This window comes from Amblyomma mixtum, chromosome 3 (assembly GCF_055824585.1).
Source record: "Amblyomma mixtum isolate Tamu chromosome 3, ASM5582458v1, whole genome shotgun sequence".
Taxonomy (NCBI): domain Eukaryota; kingdom Metazoa; phylum Arthropoda; class Arachnida; order Ixodida; family Ixodidae; genus Amblyomma; species Amblyomma mixtum.
The window spans coordinates 390236912-390260511 of NC_143014.1; the positions used below are offsets into that span (position 1 = coordinate 390236912).

Genomic DNA, 23600 nt, shown 5'->3' on the forward strand with positions numbered 1-23600 from the left:
AACATTCAACATATTCTCCTTATCCAAAATAAAGCAGTTCGTTGTACTGCATATTTGTCACACTTTAATTCATCTAATCCACTCTGTACTCAACAGAATAAAATCATGGTATAAAAAAATCAAACCAACCGTCCGATGTACTCTCCCATATTTTCAGGTGAAATAACAATTTATTTTCGTATTTTCTGTTGAACTGCTGTGCTCAGTTTTCCACTGAGGAGAGCAGTTCCCACAGCTGTGGAATTAACAGATGGCTGATACCACGCTGACGGGCTAATTATACGCTAATTTTACAGTCAGGGACGTAAAACTTTGCAGTGTTACTGAATGGAAATGTTGAATATAGAAAGTCGAATCAAAAGCAGTTGTGCGCACATTTTTGCAAGTGATGCCAACAGGCAATGTATCGTGCCATGCAGTACGGCATGGCTCGGCACATACTGCCAGGGGTCACCATTTTTTGCTCGCTGTGCACTTCTAATGTTATTCAACCATGTATTGTGCTACATTGCACAGGAGCGTATGCAAATGTACTCAACTTCACTGAGGTGAATAATATTAAACTTTGATAAAAGGGCATTAGCATGTAGTTCGCAGTTGTGCGCATGTGTGTTTATACTGCTCCTTTCAACAGGCATCCGAAGCAGCCAACCTGTGACAGGCAGCTTCTTCCGTGTGATCAACCTATACTGTTCGTTAGAAATGAAATATACTAAGCATTATCTCCTTAACAACACAAAGTGCACAGGGGCAGGGGGAGCCTTAGTGTGCTTAGCCCACGTTTCGACATGAGGACGTGACTTCGTCTGAACGAAGCGTTCACCGTTTGCGGGGGTTAAATAAGGCTTTCATGCCGTGGAGGAAGCCCCGGTGAGGCGGTGGAGAGTGTGATGAGCGAAGTGCGTTAGGATGGGGTGCATAAAGCTGACATTTATTGTCCAGGTTCGATGGATACTCAAGAGAATTAGCCGACTGACGTTCAAAACGGTGATAAAACAATACGCCAGCTCAGCAGAAAGGAATCCAGGGGAAGGGGAAGGTGGAGAGATAGCGAAAGTGTCCCCGTATGTAGAGCTGCGGCAGGTGGCGTGGTAGGACTTCTTGCGTTGACCTGGAAAAACTAGGAGAAACCAAGCGAGCAGCGCGGCAGAGCAATTTAAAGAGAAGCAAAAGAACAGTAATTTTTTAAAACAAAGAAATTCATGGGGGTGATGATAAAGAGCGAAAGGAGAAGGGGGAAGGAGTGCGAAAGCCAAGGGTCCCTAAAAGCTGAATGAAAGCATTAGGTGCATAGATAAGGTGAAAGCAGGTAATAATAAACAACAACAATAAAAATAAAAAATAAAGCCATAAAAGGAGAGGACGAGTCGGGGGATGTTAAGGAGAAATAAACTATAAAGAGGCGATATGAAGTATTGGGAGGCCGATGTGATGGTTATCTCTTGTGGTGTTATTTTTGCTTTGACTGGATGCAAGACCTTCCTAAAAAAATCCCGTCAACGCCAGAATACACCTGAAAGATCGTACGTTTGCCTTGGAGATGTACATCCCTTCTTGTTGTAATGTTTTAGTTTTGTGGATAAAGAATGTCTCTCTGTATTTTCTATCCTTGCAGATTTGAGCTCTGATTGTTGAATGATTCGTTTAAGTTCATCAAAGTTATCACCACGTTGAATAACATGTTCCAAAACTACCTTTTGGACATTATCTCCTGTGTCAGCACGGTGGACATTCAGTCTCGCGCTCAGTCATTGCGCGAATTCTCCGATATATTGGGGAGCATTTAACAATACAGATAGCATTAGACGACATGCGATTAAAGCTAGTTTTCGATACCGAAGATTAATTCGTTTGCCGTGCTTCTACCAGAATGTTCTTTGCAAATGCTTGCATTTCTTGCATCTGTGTTGAGAGCATGAGAGTATTGTCTACAGGGGTTTGTTATCGGGCCTAGCATGCAATAAGATATATCGCGTGTGTGTGTTCCACCTGTGGGTCACCCTGGGTGAACCGGGAAATATTTTCTTGAGACTGTCATTGCTAGTAAATTAGTGTGGTATTTCTGCAGAATAGGACCGACGTTAGAATATCTCGTTTAAACGAAGGAGGCCGCTGGCTTCCCACTCCCGCGACAATTGCACGCAGACGGAGTTCGTGAATCCCACAAGAGGGGAACAACAGGCAGGCACACAACAGACACCAGCCGCCAAACCACAGCACTGTGCCTTTACACAGACACGTAAGCGCTTTAGCAAATAGAATGGCTCCCAGACAAGCGGCGTCGTGGATGTCGCCGCCGACAACAGCCCTAAAGAAAAGATTTCCTAACATGATCCCAGCCAGAGGTCTGCTCGCCAAAAGCACAAAGGGACCAACACTGGTAGCACCGACCGCCCGTACCCGAAAGACGAGCTTTCCTTGTTGCCAGAAAACTAGCCATGAAGCCAACCAATCAAAGATTCTATTTACGGACTTACACATCCTAACCGGAGCTCTGAGCAATACCCGACGAACTGAAAGTTAATACGAGGTGCTTCTTTGGTGCTCTTCAACCCGAAATGCTCTCTCGATAGAAAAAGGTTTCAGATGATGCGTCCCTATCGGTCGGTCGGTCGGTCGGTCGGTCGGTCGGTCGGTCGGTCGGTAAGTCTTTTGTTTCAGTTTGTGCATACAAACGGGGATGGCGCGAAAAAAGCAGTGAATAATACACCACTTGACGGGCCTCACCACCCTTACTAGTCAGCAGTAGGCACAAACCAAAAGCAGACGCTGGACAAAAACGAGTTCTATAATCTATGTGCACTCATACAAAAAATATTGACAGAGACAGGTGTATGTACCGTAATTGGCAACGATAAGTAAAAACCACTTGTGAAATTATGACGTAGAGTGGCACAGTACATGCAAACACTTTACGCTACTAAAACATAGATTGCTGGATAAAGCTCTTCTGGAGCTTCATAGCTATTTCGAAAGAATATTGCTGCGAATCTTTGAAGCGTTTTTTAAGGCGGAAGCCTTTAATGCCTCATCGTTGTAAGCAGGAGCTGTCGACAGAAATGTCACACTTTTCAATTGGTTGAAACGGTCGTGACGTCACAGTGCGCGAATTTTAAATGGGGCCAATTTTACTTTGGCTACTAACCATGCAACCAATTAAAATGGCTGAGGCTTAGCTAAGGTTAAGCCTAGTCAGTTGCGAAGCATATTGATGGCTAGGCTTGGTAATACATGGCTCTCCTTGGTTGAATACTTGGCCATTTTAATACAACCACTAGAAGTGTAGCAAGGATTGCCGTGGCAGCTATATACGGGATCATCGGTGAATTCAATACAGAGTGTACAACCGCTGCCCCAGCACCGGCTACAACAGCATTCTTGGCACCCATGGAAAGTACATTGGAAAGCTGAGGCAAGCTCAGCTTTATACCGCTGCTGTAGCGTCACGTGGTCAGCTGCAGCGCCTCTGATGTGGAGCCTCCACCGCCGCGGCCGACCGCGCGAGCCGGCAGCCAATCTCTCCTCTGCTGTGACGTCATGTTGTCACGTGGTGTCACGTGGTCACGCTAAATGTCAATGGTAGCTCCACCGCCGCGCTCGACGGGCTGTAGTGTAGCTCTAGTAATATGCTTCGCATAAAAGGGATCGTATAGTGATGCTCCAAGTAAGTTTGACTGAGTTTAGTTAATTGCTTACTTAACGAATTAGTCTAATTAACGTTTCTAGTCAGACCATATAAATAAATAAAACCGAGTAGGAAAATGGCCGAGCTTGGGAATCGAACCCCGGCCTCCGGAGTGCGAGTCGAGCACGCTACCACTCCGCCATGCCAGCTCAGTGGTCTGGAACGGACAAAGGTGCTTCTAGTAAATACGGTGTCTTCGTTCACTCCCCTCTTCCTCCCTTCCCGTTACGGAGAGGTTTAGGTGTCCACCGAGATATGAGAGACAGATACATTTCCTTTCCTCAAAAAACAATTTACCGACGAAAAAGGCGTATTTGTCCGCGTTTCAGATTGGTCCGAATTGTCTTGACATCACCGCGCGCGAATTTTGACGGCTGTCCACCGAAATATGTGAGGCAGTTACTGCGCAACTTCCTTTCCTCAAATACAATTTTCATTTTCTTCATTACGGCCCTCTTTCTTCTTTCACTCACACTTCGTCCCTTCCTGTACGGTGCGGCTCAGGTGTCCACCGAGATGACAGAGAAGTACAGCCCCATTTCCTTTCCTCAAAAAACGTTGCGTTCAAATGGCAACGCATCCCGCCGAACGCGTGGTGGCGTTCCTTGGACTCCGTGGCAGCGCTACAACACGCTGTCGCGTTCCACTCCTAAATTCGGAGCTTAAGCGTCATTAAATGGCAGTTAATTAATGCACCAACAAAATGTACAGTGAATAATCGCGTAGCAGAATGCAGTACTCAGGCTTTCGCCTTTCACCACTTTAGCCGCTAAAGTTCCTCGTAATTTTTCTTGTGTTTATTTTTTCGTGTTTCAAGGCTGCCGGCACGCCGCTTTATCGCTTTGTTTGTGACGAAAGACGCACCTAGAATTATCTCGATTGATCGCATCCAGGCGGAGCCGATTCTACTTTGTGCCAGAATGTTCTAGCAACTTCTCAAGCTTTATCTCGAATGTTCGCTATCAGCTTTAAAGAGAGCACGGTCGACAGCGGCGGGCATTCTGTTCGACGACCGCCGAGGACTATGAAATTGTCCCTGACCAAATGACTGCATCCCAGCGACGCCGCGTACGACCAGAAGTAGTCCGTGTCGTACGCCTAAAGCCCTATCATGCACGCTAAAGGACGCCGTGTTTCCACATGCGGTGTTTATTTTTGCACAATCCGTTTTTGATTGTTTATAGCCGCATTATGTTCTAAAGCATCGAGTCGATGCTTCTTTGAGAGGGGAGTAATGCCGCGAATCTTTGTAGCGTTTTTTGTTGTGTTTATTTCTTCATGCTTCAAGGCTGCCGGCACGCCGCTTTATCGCTTCGTTTGTGACGGAAGACGCGTCTAGAATTATCTCGATTGATCGCATCCAGGCGGAGCCGATTCTACTTTGTGCCATTATGTTCTAGTAACTTCCCAAGCTTTATCTCGAATGTTCGCTATCAGCTTTAAAAAGAGCACGGCCGACAGCGGCGGACATTCTGGGGCGCGATTACGAGTTTTTGTCTCAATTTTAGACTCTGACGTCAAAATGACGACACCGCGAGTTGTTGACGGCGGAATCAACCAATTAGCAGCGAGGTTCTGGTGTCTAATAGTAGGGTTCCACCCAGGAAGCATTTAGTTGCGCAATAAGGGACCGTATGCTAAAGTTTTTCTGTAAACACGCCGTTAATAATTTGAAGAATGTTTTATTTCGCTAACAAACTATGTTTCAAACTCAACGACATGAAGCAAAAGAAGAAGCGTCCTCAATTTTGCAATTAAGTTTGCTCTTCAGTAACTTTTGCTGCCGCGAGGGTGCGCTGACGCTGGAAAAGCGTCGGTAGCGGCGGCTAGGTGGCGTGAGCTGTCGCCTGATTCAACGGACTCAGCCTTATCCCTCCACGCACATATTCAGCCATCATAAACATGGCAGCCACAAAAATAATCGGCTGATTTGACGGCTGTCCTCTTTTTTCACACATTACGCAGAATCAAAGTACTGCGCAGACGTCTTAAGTGCGCGGAAAAATCTGGTTAAAGGCAGTGATTGCTACGGGTCTGCCGAGAACAATTTGGAAGGAGCGCTTGGCTCGAAAACCGGCGAAGGCAGCTTTAAGGCAAGTTCACACTGGCGAGTTGCAATCGTCGCGCTAGTATTCTAGGCGACCGATTTCGGTCAATTAGTTACGGTTTGCGAAGCACATGTAAAGCGGGGAGGGAGCGTAATAAATCGATTTAAGCCTGTCGCGCGACCTCCGCGACTCGCCAGTGTGAACTCACCTTGCTGCTATCGATGGCAAATGTGCTCCAAGGGCGATGCGTGATTATATTTATTTTTGTTCAGAAAATACCCGGCGACCATGAATAATCACACTGCAGCAACTGCCGACATACGGAAGCAGACCGGTGCAGCTGATGGGAGCTTGCAATCTCACAGTGGGAATTAAGAGCCGGCACGCCCGGTCACTGCGGCAACAATCACTCTTCCGCCTCGTAACCAACTCATGCCGCCCGCTTCGGGTTAAGCACTTGATATTCGTGTTGGTGGTGCCGTTCCGTTCGGATGATGCTCGGATGACACCGCCGGGGATACTGCGGTGGCGAAAGTTTATGCGAAGGAAGTCCACCTTCGCCGCCGCCTTGTCTTGAGGGGTCTCGCCGGAAAGCGCGCACCTTCTGCGACTTAACTTTGACAGTGGTCTCCGCAACTCACCGCAAACACTTGCACAGTCGGTTGGGCTAGGCCGACGTTTACTTCATTTCCTACGGTGTCTTGAAACCCACCGGCGGCGAAGGCGCGCACAGGCACTTGCCGCTCCACTGACCGCGCACTCACCCGCACACCTCCAAGTTCAACGGCGAGTTCGTCGCACAGCCATTATGCTCCTTCCTATGTCAAAACGTCGAAACAACTCGTCCGGCACGTCAAAACCGTCTTCATGCACCCTCTTACACCGCTGCTCGCGCGGCCACCGCCCATGTAAACAACCGCCATTTTCTGTCTCGAGCGGTTTGAGACCACTCGTTCCAGTCGCAAGAAATCGTCTCAATCGGCTCGCATAATTAGGTGAGCAACGTCAACACTTTTGGCACACTTATGACGTCGGCCGGTGACGCAAAAAACCAATATGGCCGCTGGTCACGACCGACCAATAGGAACGGGGCAAATGAGACACTTTTTGAGACACTTTCCGATTGAGACGATTTTGAGCGACTCGTAATCGCGCCCCTGTTCGACGACCGCCGAGCACGCTTGTTGCTACGCCGCCGCCGAGTGATTCAGTTCTTTGCGGGTACAAGTCAGCCCGAATAAAGAGTTTCGTTTCGAAGACGTTCTCGCTGTTTTCCTGTTCGCCGGACTGCAGTCACCACTACGTGACAATATTGTGAAGAGCAGGCAAATTGTCTTGAAGGCCATCTAAATGAAATAGCTATAAAAGCGGGAAAATTAATAATGCCGACAATATCTGCGCGAAGGTGATTCCAGTCGCGTGACGTACCGGGCAAAAATTGCTGGTAGAATTATTTAAAAGGTTTCAAATCTTTTTCCTTATCCTCCGTGTTTCTGCCCCATAGGTGAGTACCGGTGAGATGCAGCTGTTACTCGTATATACTTTGCTTTTGAGGGATGCAGGTAAACTTTCATTCGTGACCTCAAAATATCTGCCAAATGCCTTCTACCCCATTATTTTGTCCAAGTTCTTTCACTCTCGTCAGTATCTGCGGTCATTACATGATAAGCAGATGTTTTTCCTTACCACTCGCAATTCTTCTCTGTCTGTAGTTTAACTCTTGTTCCTTTCTGAGAATATTGAACATTACTTTAGTTTTCTGCACAATAATTTTTAGTACACCGTTCTGCTTCGACTGTTTAGGCCTCCATCATTCTCTGCGAATGGATGCCGACTTCGTGACGATGGTCAAAGCATCGCGATACATTAAATGATTGAAAAAGCAGGCGATCACGTATTGCAGAATGGTGGTACAATTTGCTAAACAATGCAATATGAGGCGCTTTTTTAAGCAGTACCAGCGACAGCAGGAAAAGATTTAATTTCATCGTAATCATACTAGCTATGCGGCTGTAATTATCTACCTCCCCTCGCATCCTATCGTAAAATAGCTCAACTCTCCCTCTTTTATAGATTTTATCATTCATTACACCCGCATAACAATATTATCACACCACCCTACCGCCGTTCCTCCAATATGAATTGCAACGTTCTGTACCCTCCACGCACACGCGCTGTAGTATACCAGAATTGATTTTTTGTACGCACTGACAGCCACGGTAATCATCTGCCAGTACGTTTCGCCACCATCAGTGACCTCTCACGTTTTAAGTTGGCGATTGCAGCCCATTAAAACAAGCCTTCTCTCCTAACATTTTTGCCATGGTACGCACACCCCTCATGTAATGTACGGGCCAGGGACCTTTTAAGTATAATAAATGTGTAAATAAATAAATAAATAAATAAATAAACGAAGAGCACGGAATTGACCTGGGCCTGCTCGAGGGCAGTAATTAGGCTGTCATGAGTAGGGTGCCCTACCGGTGTAGCGTACTGCAGTTATGAGCGAATTAGTGTTTTGTATATTATTAGTTTCAAAGAAGAAGGAACGCAAAAATTTTCCACCGGAGTAGTGTAGCATGTGATTAGCTTTGTTAATTATGGGCTCCTTATGAAGTGACCACTTTAGATTTGTAGTAATATCACCGCCGAGGTATTTATATGACGCCACTGACTCCAAAGAAATGCTATCGATGTAGTACGATGGCCGAATAGTAGTTTTTCTGGAAACACGAATGACTGCAATTTTTAATATTTAGCTGCATTAACCGTTCTTTGAACCAGTTGGCGATTCTGGTAAGGTCAGACTGAAGTAACGAATTGTCACTAGTACCCGTTATTTCTCTGAAAATGAAGGAATCATCTTCGAATAGGAGATTATCAGAGAAGATAAAATAAATGAGATCATTAGTGTAAATTAAAATCAACAGATGTCCAGAGAGTGAGCTTAGCGGAACTCCTGAATGCATTTCGGCAAGCCCGGAGTAAAAACCCTGAGTGGAAACATATTGTAAGCGGTTAAGAAGAAAACACTTAATCAGTTTCAAAAAGTTGCAGTCAATATAAAGCAATTTAATTTAAGCAGTTATAGGCTGTGAAAGATCTCGAATGCTTTCGGAAAATCTATGAATATGCAGTCAGCGAGTGAGGATTGGTCTAGAATTTGATGTAATGGGCAAAGGATAGTAGCTGAGTTTCACACCAGTGCGATTTCCTAAATACGTGCTGTGCTAATAAGAAGAATGAGTTTGATTGCAGAAAATTAAGAAGGTTTCTTTATATAATATGCTCGAAAATTTTACAACATGTACTGATAAGAGAGATGGAACGATACTTAAAAAAGATGTTTTGCTACCGGCCTTAAAAACTGCAATAATCGTCCCGATTTTACACTCGTTTGGAAGAATAGATTTGTAGTGAGATTGTTTGAAAAGTTTGGTTAACATTACGAAGTATAGGCGGAAACTTTTTCAGAAACTTAGTAACAGTATCACAGCAATCGGGAACTGAATGAAGGCTGTTTATAATAAGTACGGGGGGCGTAGTTGCATATTTGTGGAGATATAGCGGTTGTGTATGCGCAGCAGTAATGGCTGAAGAGTTCTCAGCAAATTTACGGCTGAGAACTCTGGCAGCAAGGATCTCAAGCAATGGGATTACTAGAAGAGTTGGTTAAGGTGATACTGACGACAGTCTAACGATTAAAGCGTGCCAGAATTTTTGAACGTTTCGGGTTAGCATAGAAGGCAAGACATGCGAATGGATATGTTTTTTTTTTTAATCGACGTGTACGAAATCCATCTTTCTCTAGTAGGTTAAAGCAGTGCGATGCGACAGAAATGCTCGTCTCTAGAAAGGCTTCTAGAAACGCCTGAAATTTTTCTATCAGGGAGCATTTGTACTCTTGAGAACGATGCATAGTGGAATGTACCTTTCAGTGAGTTTAATGAACTTAGGTGCATATTCCACTTATTTTCGACACTGCGGTTACCAAATCCACCAAGAAAAAATGTCAGTAAAGGAAGAAGAGCGTTCATTGTTTACTGTCTGAAAATTAGCTGTGTTGTAGTCAAGTGTTATCTCTCTTGTTAGTTTTCGGTGGAGCTACATTAACGGTAAAATGGACGATCAAGTGATCGCTAGGACCCGGCAGGTATATTATAGGCAAAACTAAACTGGGTCAACTTGTCAAGATTGAATGTACATTGCAGTCGGGCGTCCCCCAGCTTTCCGCTGAGACAAACCTAACCCTGAGCTCTCCAAAAACAGCACATTGTAAGACGGAGACCAGATGAGAAGACATCACAATCGCTTGTCTTGTGTACTTCGTATCTGTGCGCGCAGTTTTTGCACAACAAATGGCGAGCAGGTCCGCATTGCCAACTTAACTGATTTTGAGCTTTAGACATGGTTACCACTAATACACCTCTTTTTCATATGAACCAGGTATTTGTCCGCTGAGCGAAACTCACAGGTAGTCGGCGTACGAGGAGTCAGGCGGCCCGTCCGGCCAGACGAGGATGCAGACGGTGCGCACACTGCTGTCCGCGTAGCGGTAGGACCGGGTGCGGGAGTAGAGCAGCGGCGGCAGCGACAGCGCCCCGGAGCAGCCCCAGAGCGCCCCGATGATGGCCACCGAGCGCCACCGGGACAGGCGGCCGCACAGCGGGTGCACGATGGCGAAGTATCTGCGCCACGAGATGGAATGCGACTTTTCTGCACACACTGCAAGAGACACTTTTTAAAAAGGTAGTTCGTCTTTAAGCAATGGCGTTAAGGGTACCATTCAACGGAAAACCCGGCGTCTTAGTTGGCGTTGGCGTGTTGAGAAAATCATGATCAATCAAAAACTCGTGACGTCACAGTCACATGACCTCACGCGGTTCATTCAAACACCCACAACGAACGCACAGTACAAGAGTGATGAGGTCATTACAAACATCCTCATTGGTCTACAGGGTCATGAAATCATTCCACCACCCTTACGAAGAGTATCTGAAGATAAGAAAAGCAACTGTGCTGAAGAAAAAAGAAAAAAGCTCTGGTTAAACCTGGAGTGACGCGATAGCTAGAGCTGGCCGAATGGAACTCGCTGAGTCGAACTGCGATGTCAGACTTTCGCCGCTGCGTTTCGCTGGGCGTTCCTTCTTCATCTTCCTCCATGGACCGCGTAATTTCCTTTCCTCAAATTCATTTTCTTCATTACGGCCCCTCTTTCTGTTTCTTCTTTCACTCCCTCTTCCTCCCTTCCTTTACAAACGCATCACGTGTGTCCACCGAGATATGCGAGACAGTTACTGCGTAATTTCCTTTCCTCCAATACAATTTTCATTTTCTTCATTACGGCCCCTCTTTCTCTTTCTTCTTTCACTCCCACTTCCTCTCTCCCTGTACGGTGGGGTTCGGGTGTCCACCGCGGCGGTTGCTAGGCAACGGCTCAAGGTCGGTGCGACCACGGCCGAGGTGAAACCACGGCGAAAGGGCGACCATGCTGAAAAGGCGAAGTGGCTGGAGTGGTGTAGCTATCGCTACAAAAATGGCCCAGGCAGAACTCGAGCTGCTAACCCTTTGTGTCGTGAGCCTTCCGTGCTAACCCTCGACCACCAAGGAAGGTTCATCTGGCTTAGCCGCCGCGGTGGCTCAGCGGTTATGGTGCTCGGCTGCTGACCCGAAAGACGCGGGTTCGATCCCGGCCGCGGCGGCTGTAATTTCTTTGGAGGAGAAATTCTAGAGGCCCGTGTACTGTGCGATGTCAGTGCACGTTAAAGAACCCCAGGTGGTCGAAATTTCCGGAGCCCTCCACTACGGCGTCTCTCATAGCCTTAGTCGCTTTGGGAAGTTAAACCCCATAAACCCAAACCAAACCCATCTGGCTTACTTTGTCGTGCGGTAAATAATGATGGTTTGGTTTATGGGGTTTAACGTCCCAAAGCGACTAAGGCTATGAGAGACGCCGTAGTGGAGGGCTCCGGAAATTTCGACCACCTGGGGTTCTTTAACGTGCACTGACATCGCACAGTACACGGGCCTCTAGAATTTCTCCTCCAAAGAAATTCAACCGCCGCGGCCGGGATCGAACCCGCATCTTTCGGGTCAGCAGCCGAGCACCATAACCACTGAGCCACCGCGGCGGCGGTAAATAATGAAAAAAATAAATAAAAAATGAAGAGCAGTGTCTCTGTCTGCGAAGTGATATGCAAAGAGGACTATCTTCGAGGGGGGCTAGAGGCCCCTCGAAGTTTTTTCGAATTGTCACCGACCGCAGCATGGCCCAAGTACACATCGCGACTTCTGATATCATAGTTTTGTTGTTGCCTGGATCGCGTGTGTTTCCGTGTATAAAGTTTACTATCTGTGATTGCTCAAGATCTTTATTTGCCTTGTTTGGCGCAATATATAGAGTGACTTTTGCTCAGATACGCAGATTTAATGGAGACATACGAGAATTTAAATATCTTGTTGCGAGGTTTTCCGTATACATGCAGTCACTTTGTTTCCAGTGACAATTTTTTCCCATTAATCAAGTTGTATCTACGCCTTTTTAATACTCCATTTTATCTTCGCACTTTTAATGCATATTTTGCAGAACTCTTCGTTTATACATTTTGGTGCTATTACTCGCAATGCATTACCGGTGACAGCTGCTGCTGCCCCGTACACTGGAACGCAGGACAACGACGTTGAGATTTTTCCCTGGCCGTTGTGTATGTACTGAAATGTAAAAGTTCCTGAACGACAACGATTCATTGAAATATTTCTCCTCTGCTTGCTCATTGCATGACCTTTATGTTTTTTATATCTGCGGCAAGCACTGCTTTGCTGGTTTCGGACTGATATAGTCCTAGACTTCGCGTGATATTTTCTTTACTTCTTAAATACGCAAAAACATGGAAGCATTGGCATCAGTTATGTCTGCCCCGATTTTTAAGACATACGAACACATTATTTTATTCAAAAAATACATATTAACTTCTCTAGACAAAGCCTAGTGTTATCTAATACCCAACGGCATTGTCAATGGCAATGCAGTTTTTAATCTTGTATTTAATCCCTCCACAAATTCTTTGACGAGGCCGCGCTGCAACATGAGCCCCCCCCCCCCCCCCCCCCCCCGAGCAAAATTTCTGGTTACGCCACTTGATGTGCTGGTTGTTGGTTGGCCATGATTTTAGCACATGGTACAGCGATATCAAAGACAAAAAGTTACTGGCTATCACACCGCCATGTCCAATATTCTTGGACAAAAATTTTGAAAATTAAACATTATAGAATACTGTTATGGAAATGTTAAAGCTAATGGTCCAATCTTCTGATATGTAGCAAAATCTTTCTTTCAAAGTGTTACAAGCATCGAAAATTTAAGACTGCCATAGAAAACCGATATGGGGAACGCTTTTGACGACAGAAAAAACGTTAATAGAAACAGAAATTTAACACTGCCGTCGGATGGTCTGCGGATATACTGACTATTATAGTGAAATCTTACTTTAAATAAAAATGGCATTCATCAACGGCTTTCCGCCAAAAAATGCTTTTGTCCAGAATTGTTGGGTATGTGGTAATCGGTTGATGAGCACTAGCTAGTACAGATTGTGCTTTTCCAGTTGTCGCGTTTGCTCTCAGCGCAGCTGACACTCGACTCTACCAGAATCACTTTCAAAATCTCGCCCTTTTCCCAATTCCCATAATCCACTCCCAGCCGCCTAATTCTCTTTCCTTACAACCCGCTGCACCAGCTGCGTCCCAGGGAAGGTTAGCGAAATCTTCCCGGGCCCGGATGTGGTGTCGCTATGCACCTTTTGTATAATATTTTGTTCCACCCTCAGGCGAGCCAAAACTTTTTGTCCCTTCCTTCTTTATTCATTTCTTATTACAATTAATGTAAGCCCATTATACTTGAGTGTTGTGGGCAAGACACTGCTTCTTTTTTTTACTTTTAAATGCGCGACCTTACCACGAGTATGAGTGTATGGCATGTCTATCCGTTTTGAAGGTTTACAATGCGTCTTTCGTGGTGTGAGATGCACTAACTTGAAAAGCTCGTCATGCGGTGTGTTTTCCAGTAGCACCCCGGCAGCGCTCGTCCTCTGTTCAGCCCGAATCATGTTTTTGACTCTGGCCTCCCGCATACGCGCAGCGTCCAATGCACGACGCTCCGCCTCAGCTGTGTGCATGGCCCTCCAGCAACAGTTTATCACAACTGAGGCGGCTGTTACCGCAAAAGCGGGCAGGATGCCGCGTCACTCGGTCAGTGAAGGATGTTTTCAGTGCAGGGGGTTCCATTAACTCTGCGATGCAGCAGCCATTCCGCCATGCAATTGAAAATCAAATGCGTTAGAATGAGGCGTACCTTAATTAAAATCGTCTGAATTCACTGTTGCCGTTATATTGGCCGTGTTCGCATTTCTTTTGGCGCTCAGAGTACATCCTTTGGATTGAGTCTTGATGAGGGCCAGCCGGATACGCCGCATCTCAGAAGTTACCTAGAAACTACGACTGTTCTCTGCCGTCACAACGAGGCAATCATTATTTTTTACGTGTGTTGGGCGGATGTCATATGGAAATTGCGGAACCTGTTAGCATGGCAATTTCCGCCAGGACACTTCCGGAAATTTCTTGTTTGCTTGTAGATGGGACCCTTTCTGCTTTGTTGCTCTTGCTCTAATTTGTTACTCTGTCCCAAAACATCGTAAAATTCACTATACGCGTGCTGAAGTGGGCACTCCCTCTGGCAATAGGATACGCACAATGTCATATTACCGGTAGTTGCCCGTATAATGGTTATATAGTATTACTGCAATGGAAAGCCTCTAGTATGCCCAAGCTTGAAAACATTGAATGATTCCACAGCGGCCACTACAGCACGGCTGCGTATGTAGCACCCCGCAAAGCTATTGGCGTATTCCCCGAGAAAGCAAGAATAAGTGCAAAGAGCTGCAAACACTAACAAAAACTGATTCTCCATTGATAGGTACTCACCCCCCGGTACTCATTAAGCGAACTTTGAGCGGCGCATAGCGCAATCAGATGGGAATACTGCGCGAATATAAAGCAGCGTCAAGGCTCAGTGAAGCCTTTCTGCACTAACAACACACAGGCCAGCCCTTAATCTGAGAAATAAGAATACTGACAGCGTGAAAGTGTCTAAAGTACCGCTGCGTTGATTCGTTTGCCACGGGAAAGGTGACGTCACACCTTTCCCAAAGGTGTGACGTCACCTTTGGGACGAGCGCTACCTGATTATCTGCGCCGCTTGTGACGTCACTATGATGGGAGCCGCTGAGCTCCTGCGTGCCGCAGGTGTTATCAGTCCCCTTCTCCTGCGTCGGCGTTCCCAGAGGTCAAAGGTGAAATCGGCTTCAGGTATCGGGGTTTTGCGAGAATGCGGGTTAGAAGTGCCACTGCACTAAAAGCAAGCCCGTTTGACGAGCGTGTTCTTTTTCTCCCGCTCCACGTTTTGTCGGGAGCTAACGGATGCTAGCGGTATGCTTCCACACAGCCACGCGCCGCTCGTTCGTTGTAGCTACAGGCCTGGAGGGCTTCACGCCGAAGCCGCAGCAGAAGGCGCTTTGGCCCTAGTCTTCGGATATCGTAAATGGTCTAATCTGGTTGCCAGTTTACAAGCAATGCAATTTTGGGCCCACCCCTAAACAAAGTCCACATTACGGCGCCGTCTGATGGCCTCGGAGTAATGCTAGTCATGTTCGCTGGTCGGCTAGGTAACCGTTAGACCATAAAGGGTCTAACAGAACGCGGTCGAAGAACATGGAATCGTTATACATAAAAAAATGTGAAAGGAAGAACGGACAGGAATCATTTTTTTTAAAATGGGCACTACGCCCTCAGGCAGCTTGTTTCGTTCCGAAACCCTTTTTGGAAAAAAAAAGAAATTTTAAAATGGTCACTTTGGCACCTGTATTCTTTAAATAAATGAATGAAATATTCCTAATGGCACATAATCACAGTTAGATATGCATGGTGTTTCACCTAAGACTTTACGCAATTTTTAAAAGGGGCTTTTTGAATTCGAAGAGTGCTTTGTTCGGCACAGCATTGTCAGCGGTGTAGCGCATCAGAATACAGCTATGAAGTGCTAACTAGCAGGGTGGTCAACTAACATTTAATAGTCAATTTTAACTATTACTGTTGGCTCTTTAATTATTGATATCAGTTTTTAAAATTTCGAAAACGCGGTTACCCTCAGCGCTGCGGTCCAACGAATTTTGGCTAGATCGCGCCAAAATGCATGCGCTTTCGAGAAGCTTGCACGGAAAGCAACCTATCCATTGCGCGTAACTCGCCGAAACAGCCAAAATCTTTGGGCCACAATGCCGAGGGTAACCGCATTTTCGAAATCCTAAAAACTGATATGAACTTTACTTACGGGAGGCTACACGCCTCTCAGTAATTAAGGAGCCTAACAGTAGTAGTTAAAAGTTGACTATAGTCAACATTTGTTAACCAGCCTGCTAGATACCACTTAGGTGTATTCTGATGCGCTACACCGCTGGCTTTGCAGTGCCAAAAAGGTGCTCTTCTAACTCAAAAAGCCAACTTTTAACAATTTTTTGAAGTCTTACTCGAAACAACCCTGATATTGGGTTCCGTCAATTCGAGTTCTTGAATAAAATATATTATGAAAGAATTTTAACGCAGAACTACGTTTGTGAGGTGTGTCCCAACCCAATCTCTTTTTTGCGCACTCGGTACGCTCGAATTTCTGTCATAATTAATAAAAAGAAAACGAACGGCCAAATTCTGAACTTTTTCTAGCTTTCTGATGTCAAGAACAGATTTCGGGTCCCATAAACTGCAAGCATACTCAAATATATTCCTAACAATTTACTTTGGCAAACAAACTTTTGTCTTTAAGGTAATACGTTTTGGGTTACGACGCAGGAAGCTCGAAACAAGGCAGGATGTGGCAGTAATAAAATTGGTTTGGTTTGGTTTGGTTTGGTTTATGGGGTTTAACGTCCCAAAGCGACACAGGCTATGAGGGACGCCGTTGTGAAGGGCACCAGAAATTTCGACCACCTGGGGTTCTTTAACGTGCACTGACATCGCACAGTACACGGACCTCGAGAATTTCTCCTCCAAAGAAATTCCAGCCGCCGCAGCCGGGATCGAACCCGCGTCTTTCGGGTCAGCAGCCGAGCACCATAGCCACTGAGCCACCGCGGCGGCAGCAGTAATAAAATTGACATGACGGTGCCCATATTTTCCACTGGGTAAATATACACCAAGATATTTAGGTTACAATACTGACATCGGTTTACTACTATGAGTATTATAAGTGCAATCCTGAGGAGTCTTTCTTTTAGTGAAACACATATGTACAGGTTTCTGTAAATTAACATGCATTCCCCAGTTCTAACACCACTTGGTTACAATGCACAAATAGATAAATTTAATGAAAAAAGGCAGAGAGGTCGGCCAGAAAAAATGAATATTTGGCCTTCTACTCTGCACTGGGGAAGGGAGGAGGAGAAAAAAGAGGGTCGTGATGGGTGACGATGTGGTGAGAATGGAGATGAGAGTATGTTCACGCACATTTGATGGCTTCAGAAACGCGATTCGAGGCCCGCGCCACTCAACTCATGCGACTATTTCCCGTGGATAACAACGCTTTGACGCCATGTGCTGAAATACTAATTTTATCTACCTATTAACTTTCTCGTTTTCTTGTACCGAGATTATTTTTCTATTAATCACGCGTGTGACACGATCTCAAAGCGTTTCCGAAAGTCTAGAAATATGCAGTCAACAGAATGTCCCTTACAAAATGAGCTTTGTAGGTCCTGTGTAAATTTGTCAAGCTCTGTGACACACGAGTAACCGTTTTGAAAACCATGCGTGTAGGCATTTAATAATGATCATGTCACTAAGTTGATTCAAAATATCAGTATAAAGTACGTGCTAAACCTTAACATATCACACTGGTCAAGGACGCTGGGCGATTAACTGAAACAATATTTCTAAGCCCGGTTTCTGTATAATCACAACACTTGCAAGTTTCCATTCTTAAGGTAAAGAGCCATCCCGTAGTGACTTAGTGAAAATAATATGCAAGCACCTAGACAAAGAAAGAGCACAAGAAGAGAGCAGGACCGTGGGTAAACCGTCCAGCTCTGTGGCACTATATTCATATAAGCCTTCTAAGAGCCGCATGCCGATGCGTGCGTGTGTGAGTCACGAAAGCGTTTCTAAAGTAAACATATTCTACAGAAATTTGCCTCACCAGGTAAGACTTAGGGACAGCGCAACTATTCAATGCCTTAAAAATGTCGCTGGTTTTGGCGCTTCTGCTTGGCACAAAACCATCTGCTTTACAGAAGACAACCAACAACCCAGGGAGCACAGGTAATCGGCTCAATATTGCAAGTGGATGGTTTCACTTTGGTCCCTTGTATAAACCGGCCTTTGCCAATACCTTTCCAACATTGTGGCGATTACCTATGCTGCTTGGGAAATAGAAGGAAAAGCCAGAAGTTTGCACCTGAAATAGAATAGCTACACCACTAGCTTTATTGGTGGCACAGCGCGCACTGCACGGTTCTTCTTCTTCGCTATAGTCTGGTTTCTCCCTCCCCCTCCGCCCTCCCCTCTTTCTCTTCGCCTTTTCCTCATTTCTCATGGGCACCAAATTCGTCTACCCCCAGCCTGCGCGTGTCAATTCAGCGTATGTGTGAAAGAAATTAGCTTGCATCTCCCCAACGGTGCTTAAAAAAAAAAGGTATTACACAAACCAAAAAGCTAGTTTCACCACTCGGATAGTGACTCCCATATCCCAAAAATCGGCCCCCGAGAGAAAAGGTTAAGGTGGGGTTTGGTTTAACCAGAACTGTCTATATAAAGTACCCTTCATAGGTGAGACTAAAACCTTCGTGGATAGTCTTCGGCAACATAAAAATGGCGAAAAAAAAACGGGAAGTCAAAAGCAGCGTGAACGACACTCCGAAAAGCACGAAGGTTGCTAATATAATTAAGGCGCAGACAACTTACACGTCAAACAGGTCTGCCACACGCGTTAAACCACAACCGAACGCAACATTGGACCGCCACGCTTAAAATTTGCTGCTGCAATAGACATCGAACTGGTCTCGAATCCTCGGTGAGTTAACCCGGCCTCCTCGGCGGATGACGTATTTGTGCACTTGCGACCACCGTTGCCTCATGGTGAAAAAATTCGGCAGCTAGCATCGTGGTGCTGCGAATGTCGTCCAGTTCGCGAATGCTAGCTGTACTTCACTCGATATAGCGGAGATGTTACGTAGTGAAATGCACTGACCACGGGAGAAAAGCTGTGCCTTCCGTTTCTACTGCTTCCTGGACGATACAGACGCGCGAAAAGTGTTTCTGCGAAGAGCACGGAGCAAGTTGGCAACCGAGGAGAGCAGTCCGCGGCATGAAATTCATTACTGGTGAGTAGAGCAATATTGCGGCCGAACGAAAACAGCGCGTCGAACGAGGACACAGGAAGAAAAAGACGCACGCGAGCGCTAACTAACAACTGAAACTTTGTTTCGGAACAAAGCATATAAATAGGCTCTAGAAAGGAGCGGGAAAATGTGTACTGCTACGCGATGGCCGCGAGTCACTCACATCACAAAGTAAAAATGGCGCAAAAGTGGCAATAGCCATAAGAAACAACGGCGTAAAGGGCCGTGACATGTAAAAATCTTTAAAACAGCCAAAAACAGATAAAGGTACCAGGTAAAATCGATAAACCATGTGGCCAAAAGGGCAGGTAAAAGCTGTAAAACTGCTGGTGCAAGAAAAAGAATAAAAATAAAAACGAAAAAATGCAAGGCTAAAAAATGGGATTGAGGTCCATTAGAGAAATACGAAACCAGCGAAACAATCGACAATGAATGGTCATGTGGTAAAGAAATCACGCATTTGCGTGCCACCTAAGAATTCCACCGCTTCTTAGACAAAGAAAGGGAGGGTGTCGTTATGCATTGTTTATTGGCATCACGAATCTCTAGTGATTCTATGATTTACACGACCGCCGGGAATATGACTACACTGATTCCCGGTGATCGCGCAGCATTCGACATTTTTTAACTCCTTCGTACGGCCTACTTCTACGCCTTGTTCGCAAATCAAATTTAATTTGTTAGTTAGCGCCTGTGTACGTCTTTCTCTTACTTTGTCCTCGTCAGACGCGGTGTTTTCTTTCGGTATGAAGCACCAACTAGCCCGGCACCTTGCTCTTGTGAACTATTGCAGCGTCTGCTATAATGAATAATGTTAAGAGGCATCTTTCTTAGTTTGAAAGTAGGCCTTCTTTGTTCGTCCTTGTGTTGCACGTATGCGACTGAGATCATGGCGTTCGCAAGCTCAGATGACGGTACTTTAAGTGTCGTTAAATCTCAGTTTCAGACAGAAAATGCTCCTCATCGTAGAACTCCATGCGATTCCGCACAGCAGAAAGGCCTACTGGAACGGCCGCCAGTTGACTAATCCAGAGTTTCGGCTCGCCCACGATTGCCCCTGACGCCCCACTGTTTTTATTCTTTACCCTAAAGCGTTACGGCCTATTTATTTGTTACGAGTGAGAAAACTAGCTCTGCTTTTGCCGTTCACTCCCTGTTTAGCGCCTGTGCTCCGGGAGTACCAGCCGTAGAGAACAGAGGCAGAAAAGCGGAATCCCAACAATAACGCGTTAAGTGATTGTCTTTGCTGTCATTAGACAGTTTAGTTGACCGCACAAAGGAAGCTGGCATCGCTTGCTGCCTTGCGTGCGCTGTAAATAGTGCAAACACGACGCTTTTAGTTGGCCGTGCCGTAGCGTTCCTCAGGGGCACGTGTAAACAGTAGAGCCATCGAATGACAAGGATTAAAAGAACGTCAATTTGGGCTAGATGGTGCATTATTTGAGACAGAAAAGGAAAATAGCGCTGCAAAAAGCCGTACACAAGAAAGACTGACACAGGACATGCGCTATAGCGCAAGTCCTGTGTCAGTCTTTCTTGTGTACGTCTTTCTGCAGCGCTATTTTCCTTTTCTGTCACAAGCACGCCAAAACCAGGTTGAGGAAATTTTGATCCGTAATTACTGATAACAAGCGTGGGTCCATGGGGAGCCCTTTTTTTTCCAAGAGGAAAGACTATGTAAATAGAAAATGTAACAACGGACTGAAAGGTGGATAACTGCTTCACCCGGTGTCCTTTCTACGAGGAAAACAACACTGCAATTATAGTATGATACAACTTTAAAACAAAAACAGCAATTCCTAACACTGGGCCAAGGACCGCAGCATTCTGTATTCGCTGACCGATCGTAACAGTAAACGAACTAAGCTTTTTAATGCCTGACTATCTTGAACAAGCCAGGTATCAAAACTCTAGATCTTATCATTTTTTTCTTGTGATAAGTTTCTTATTTAGGTATATAAGAAAAGTTTCAACAACGGACTACTTTTTCGTCGTGGAGGAATTCTGTGCTGCGGTCCTGATTGTGGGCGGAGCTTCACTGGAGACTTAAGTTGTATCCAACTATAGTTAGGCCTAAAAGCTTGAAAGTCGGCAAATTATCTGAAAAACAGGGGATAGTTATCACTGATACCTCTATGTGCTGCCGAGAGTGTGCGAAAAAAAAGCGAACCACGACCATTTGGCAATCTATCGCGTTGAAAAATCCAGCAGCGACATTTATTTACTCCGAAGCGGGCGAGCAGGGCGCCGCCATCTTGTCAACGGATCCCTTAACGTGCCTGTAGCGCGCGCACGCTATGCTTTGTAGCACGCGTACACCCGCAAGACGCTGTGAGATGTGTAGCGTTCTGAGCATGCGCATTTGTACTCCAAATTTCAAGAAGTTTTGAATGGTATGAAAAAACTGTTCTTTTCAGGGTTTTTTTCGTGAAAAATTGAAAATTTTGCAAAACGTGACAAAAACAGATTGATTTGAAATAGCACAACGATTAATAATAATGTTCAGAAGTTCACTCGACTATGCAGTTATAGATGTCATATTGTGAAACAAACTTCTTGTTCTATTGCTCCGAGACGATAAATAATGATTGGCACTTTAGGCAAATATGGCGATATAAATATCATATTTGCGGAACGAACTTCGTTTCTATTGCACCGAGAAAGGGAACATGAAAAGTGATCTATAAGTCACTCCATATCGGACTCAGTCACTGTCACTGGATGCAGCACTATGCGCATCAGCACAGATTGAAGTTGTGTCCACAGCTAGGTTCGACTGCGCATACACAAGCTTTCGAACGCGATCCCCTGAAAGCCTGTTGCGAAGCCTTGTACGGACGTTTCCGAAACGTGACCAGTTTCGTTCGCAGTTGGATGGTGGTATCTGCAGCAGTCGGCAAGCCAGAGGAGTTAGCGGGTGGTTGGTGCCAAGGGCTTGCCACCAGGTGGATGGGGTCACGTGCTTCGCTGAGTCCCAGACCCCTATCCTGGACCAAATTCCTGCTACGTTGGAAATCAAGAAGCTAGGCTTGTATTTGGCTAAAATCGCTTACGTGCACAGCAGCCTATGTTATTTATGCCGTGTGTGTCGCGCTGAAGAAATTGCAGCCATTTTGTTCTACTTCAGCCGTGAGTTCAAGTCAAGCCTGGGTCTTATATGTGACCTGGCCTTCAACCCGCGTACTCGCAGCACGAACGTTTTAAAAGCACTACCTGGCGCCGGCGATGACGACTGCTCTCCAATCGTTCAACGATGCACGCTGAAATGGTTTTCAAAGTATAAACAAAAAACTAAACTGAAAGTAAGCAATCATAAAACCTTGAAATCGCATTGTGAAAGTTTCGATGTTTCTTTCCATTCTTTCTCGTCTGAAAAAAAAGGAAAAAAATGTTTTTTTTTTCAAAATTTCAGTGTTTATTTCAGGCCTTCACATCTCGAAATAGCACTCGGAAAGCCGTGTCAGCGGGTCGAACAGATGCTGTCGCGGACAGAGTCAGCCGGGTCCTTAATTTACTCAGAAAGGTACAAAAAAAAAACACAACAGCGGCTTCTTACTATATTTCTTTTGCATTTTTTGTGCCTCGTACATTGTTTCAGTGAATTTTTGACTAAAAGTATACATCTTGCAGTGGCCCGCTGAATAATGAAAAAAATTGCTGCAGGTGACGCTGTTCCGCCCTACGATAACTTGACGGAGCTGCACTCCCAAATCCTCTGTCGTAAACACTCACTTAAAATACGCTCTATTTTATCAGTCACGATAGCAAAACTAAAATATACCAGGCGTGCCATTATAAGGTTCTAACAACGACAAAGGAACAGATGGAATTGAGTGGCGATAATGAAACAAGATGTAGCGGCGCCACTGCGAAATTCATTGAAGAAGACATAAATAATTATTTCGAAAGCACATTATTAAATGTGCTGCACTGATATTTGGATGGCCGAGCACTCAGTGTTCGCGGCTGAAACATACGTCGTCAGACTGCATATCACTTCACGTGCAGAAATAAAACACGTGGAGGGACTCACACAAAGCAAACAGCACAGAATCAAGTCGGTGCCGATTTAAGTGGTGAAATTTTAGGAAACGATTTGAAGTGGTTATGATATACAAATGACCATAAGTTTTATAAAAGAATCGCCATTCAGGTCTGAATTTTCCGTCACAATAAGTAAAATGTACGGCGCTTTCAGAACGCCACGAAACCTGTAGTAAAAAGGAAAATAGCACGGGACCACATGGTGGAGTGCGACGATGCTGATGGCCCCACTACTGCGGATCAGTTCTGCACAAGAGCCGAGTTATATAGCACATTCAGTGCTTCAGCGTAGGTTTCGGCGGTCCAGTGAGCTTCCAACTGTAGTTCTTTTTCTTTACAGAAATCTTCGCGCAAAAGAAAAACGAACCGCGCAGTTCTCAG

At 45.4% G+C, this 23600-nt stretch overlaps 1 protein-coding gene across 1 annotated transcript in view; it reads right to left on the minus strand.

Annotated features, from left to right (window-relative positions):
• Nucleotides 1-23600, minus strand: part of LOC149357154 (tachykinin-like peptides receptor 86C) — a 685354-nt gene that overhangs the window by 290804 nt on the left and 370950 nt on the right. The window contains exon 2 of the mRNA XM_089577888.1: nt 10206-10421. Within this exon, the coding sequence (XP_089434014.1) occupies nt 10206-10421 (216 nt within the window). The remainder of the gene's footprint in view (nt 1-10205; nt 10422-23600) is intronic.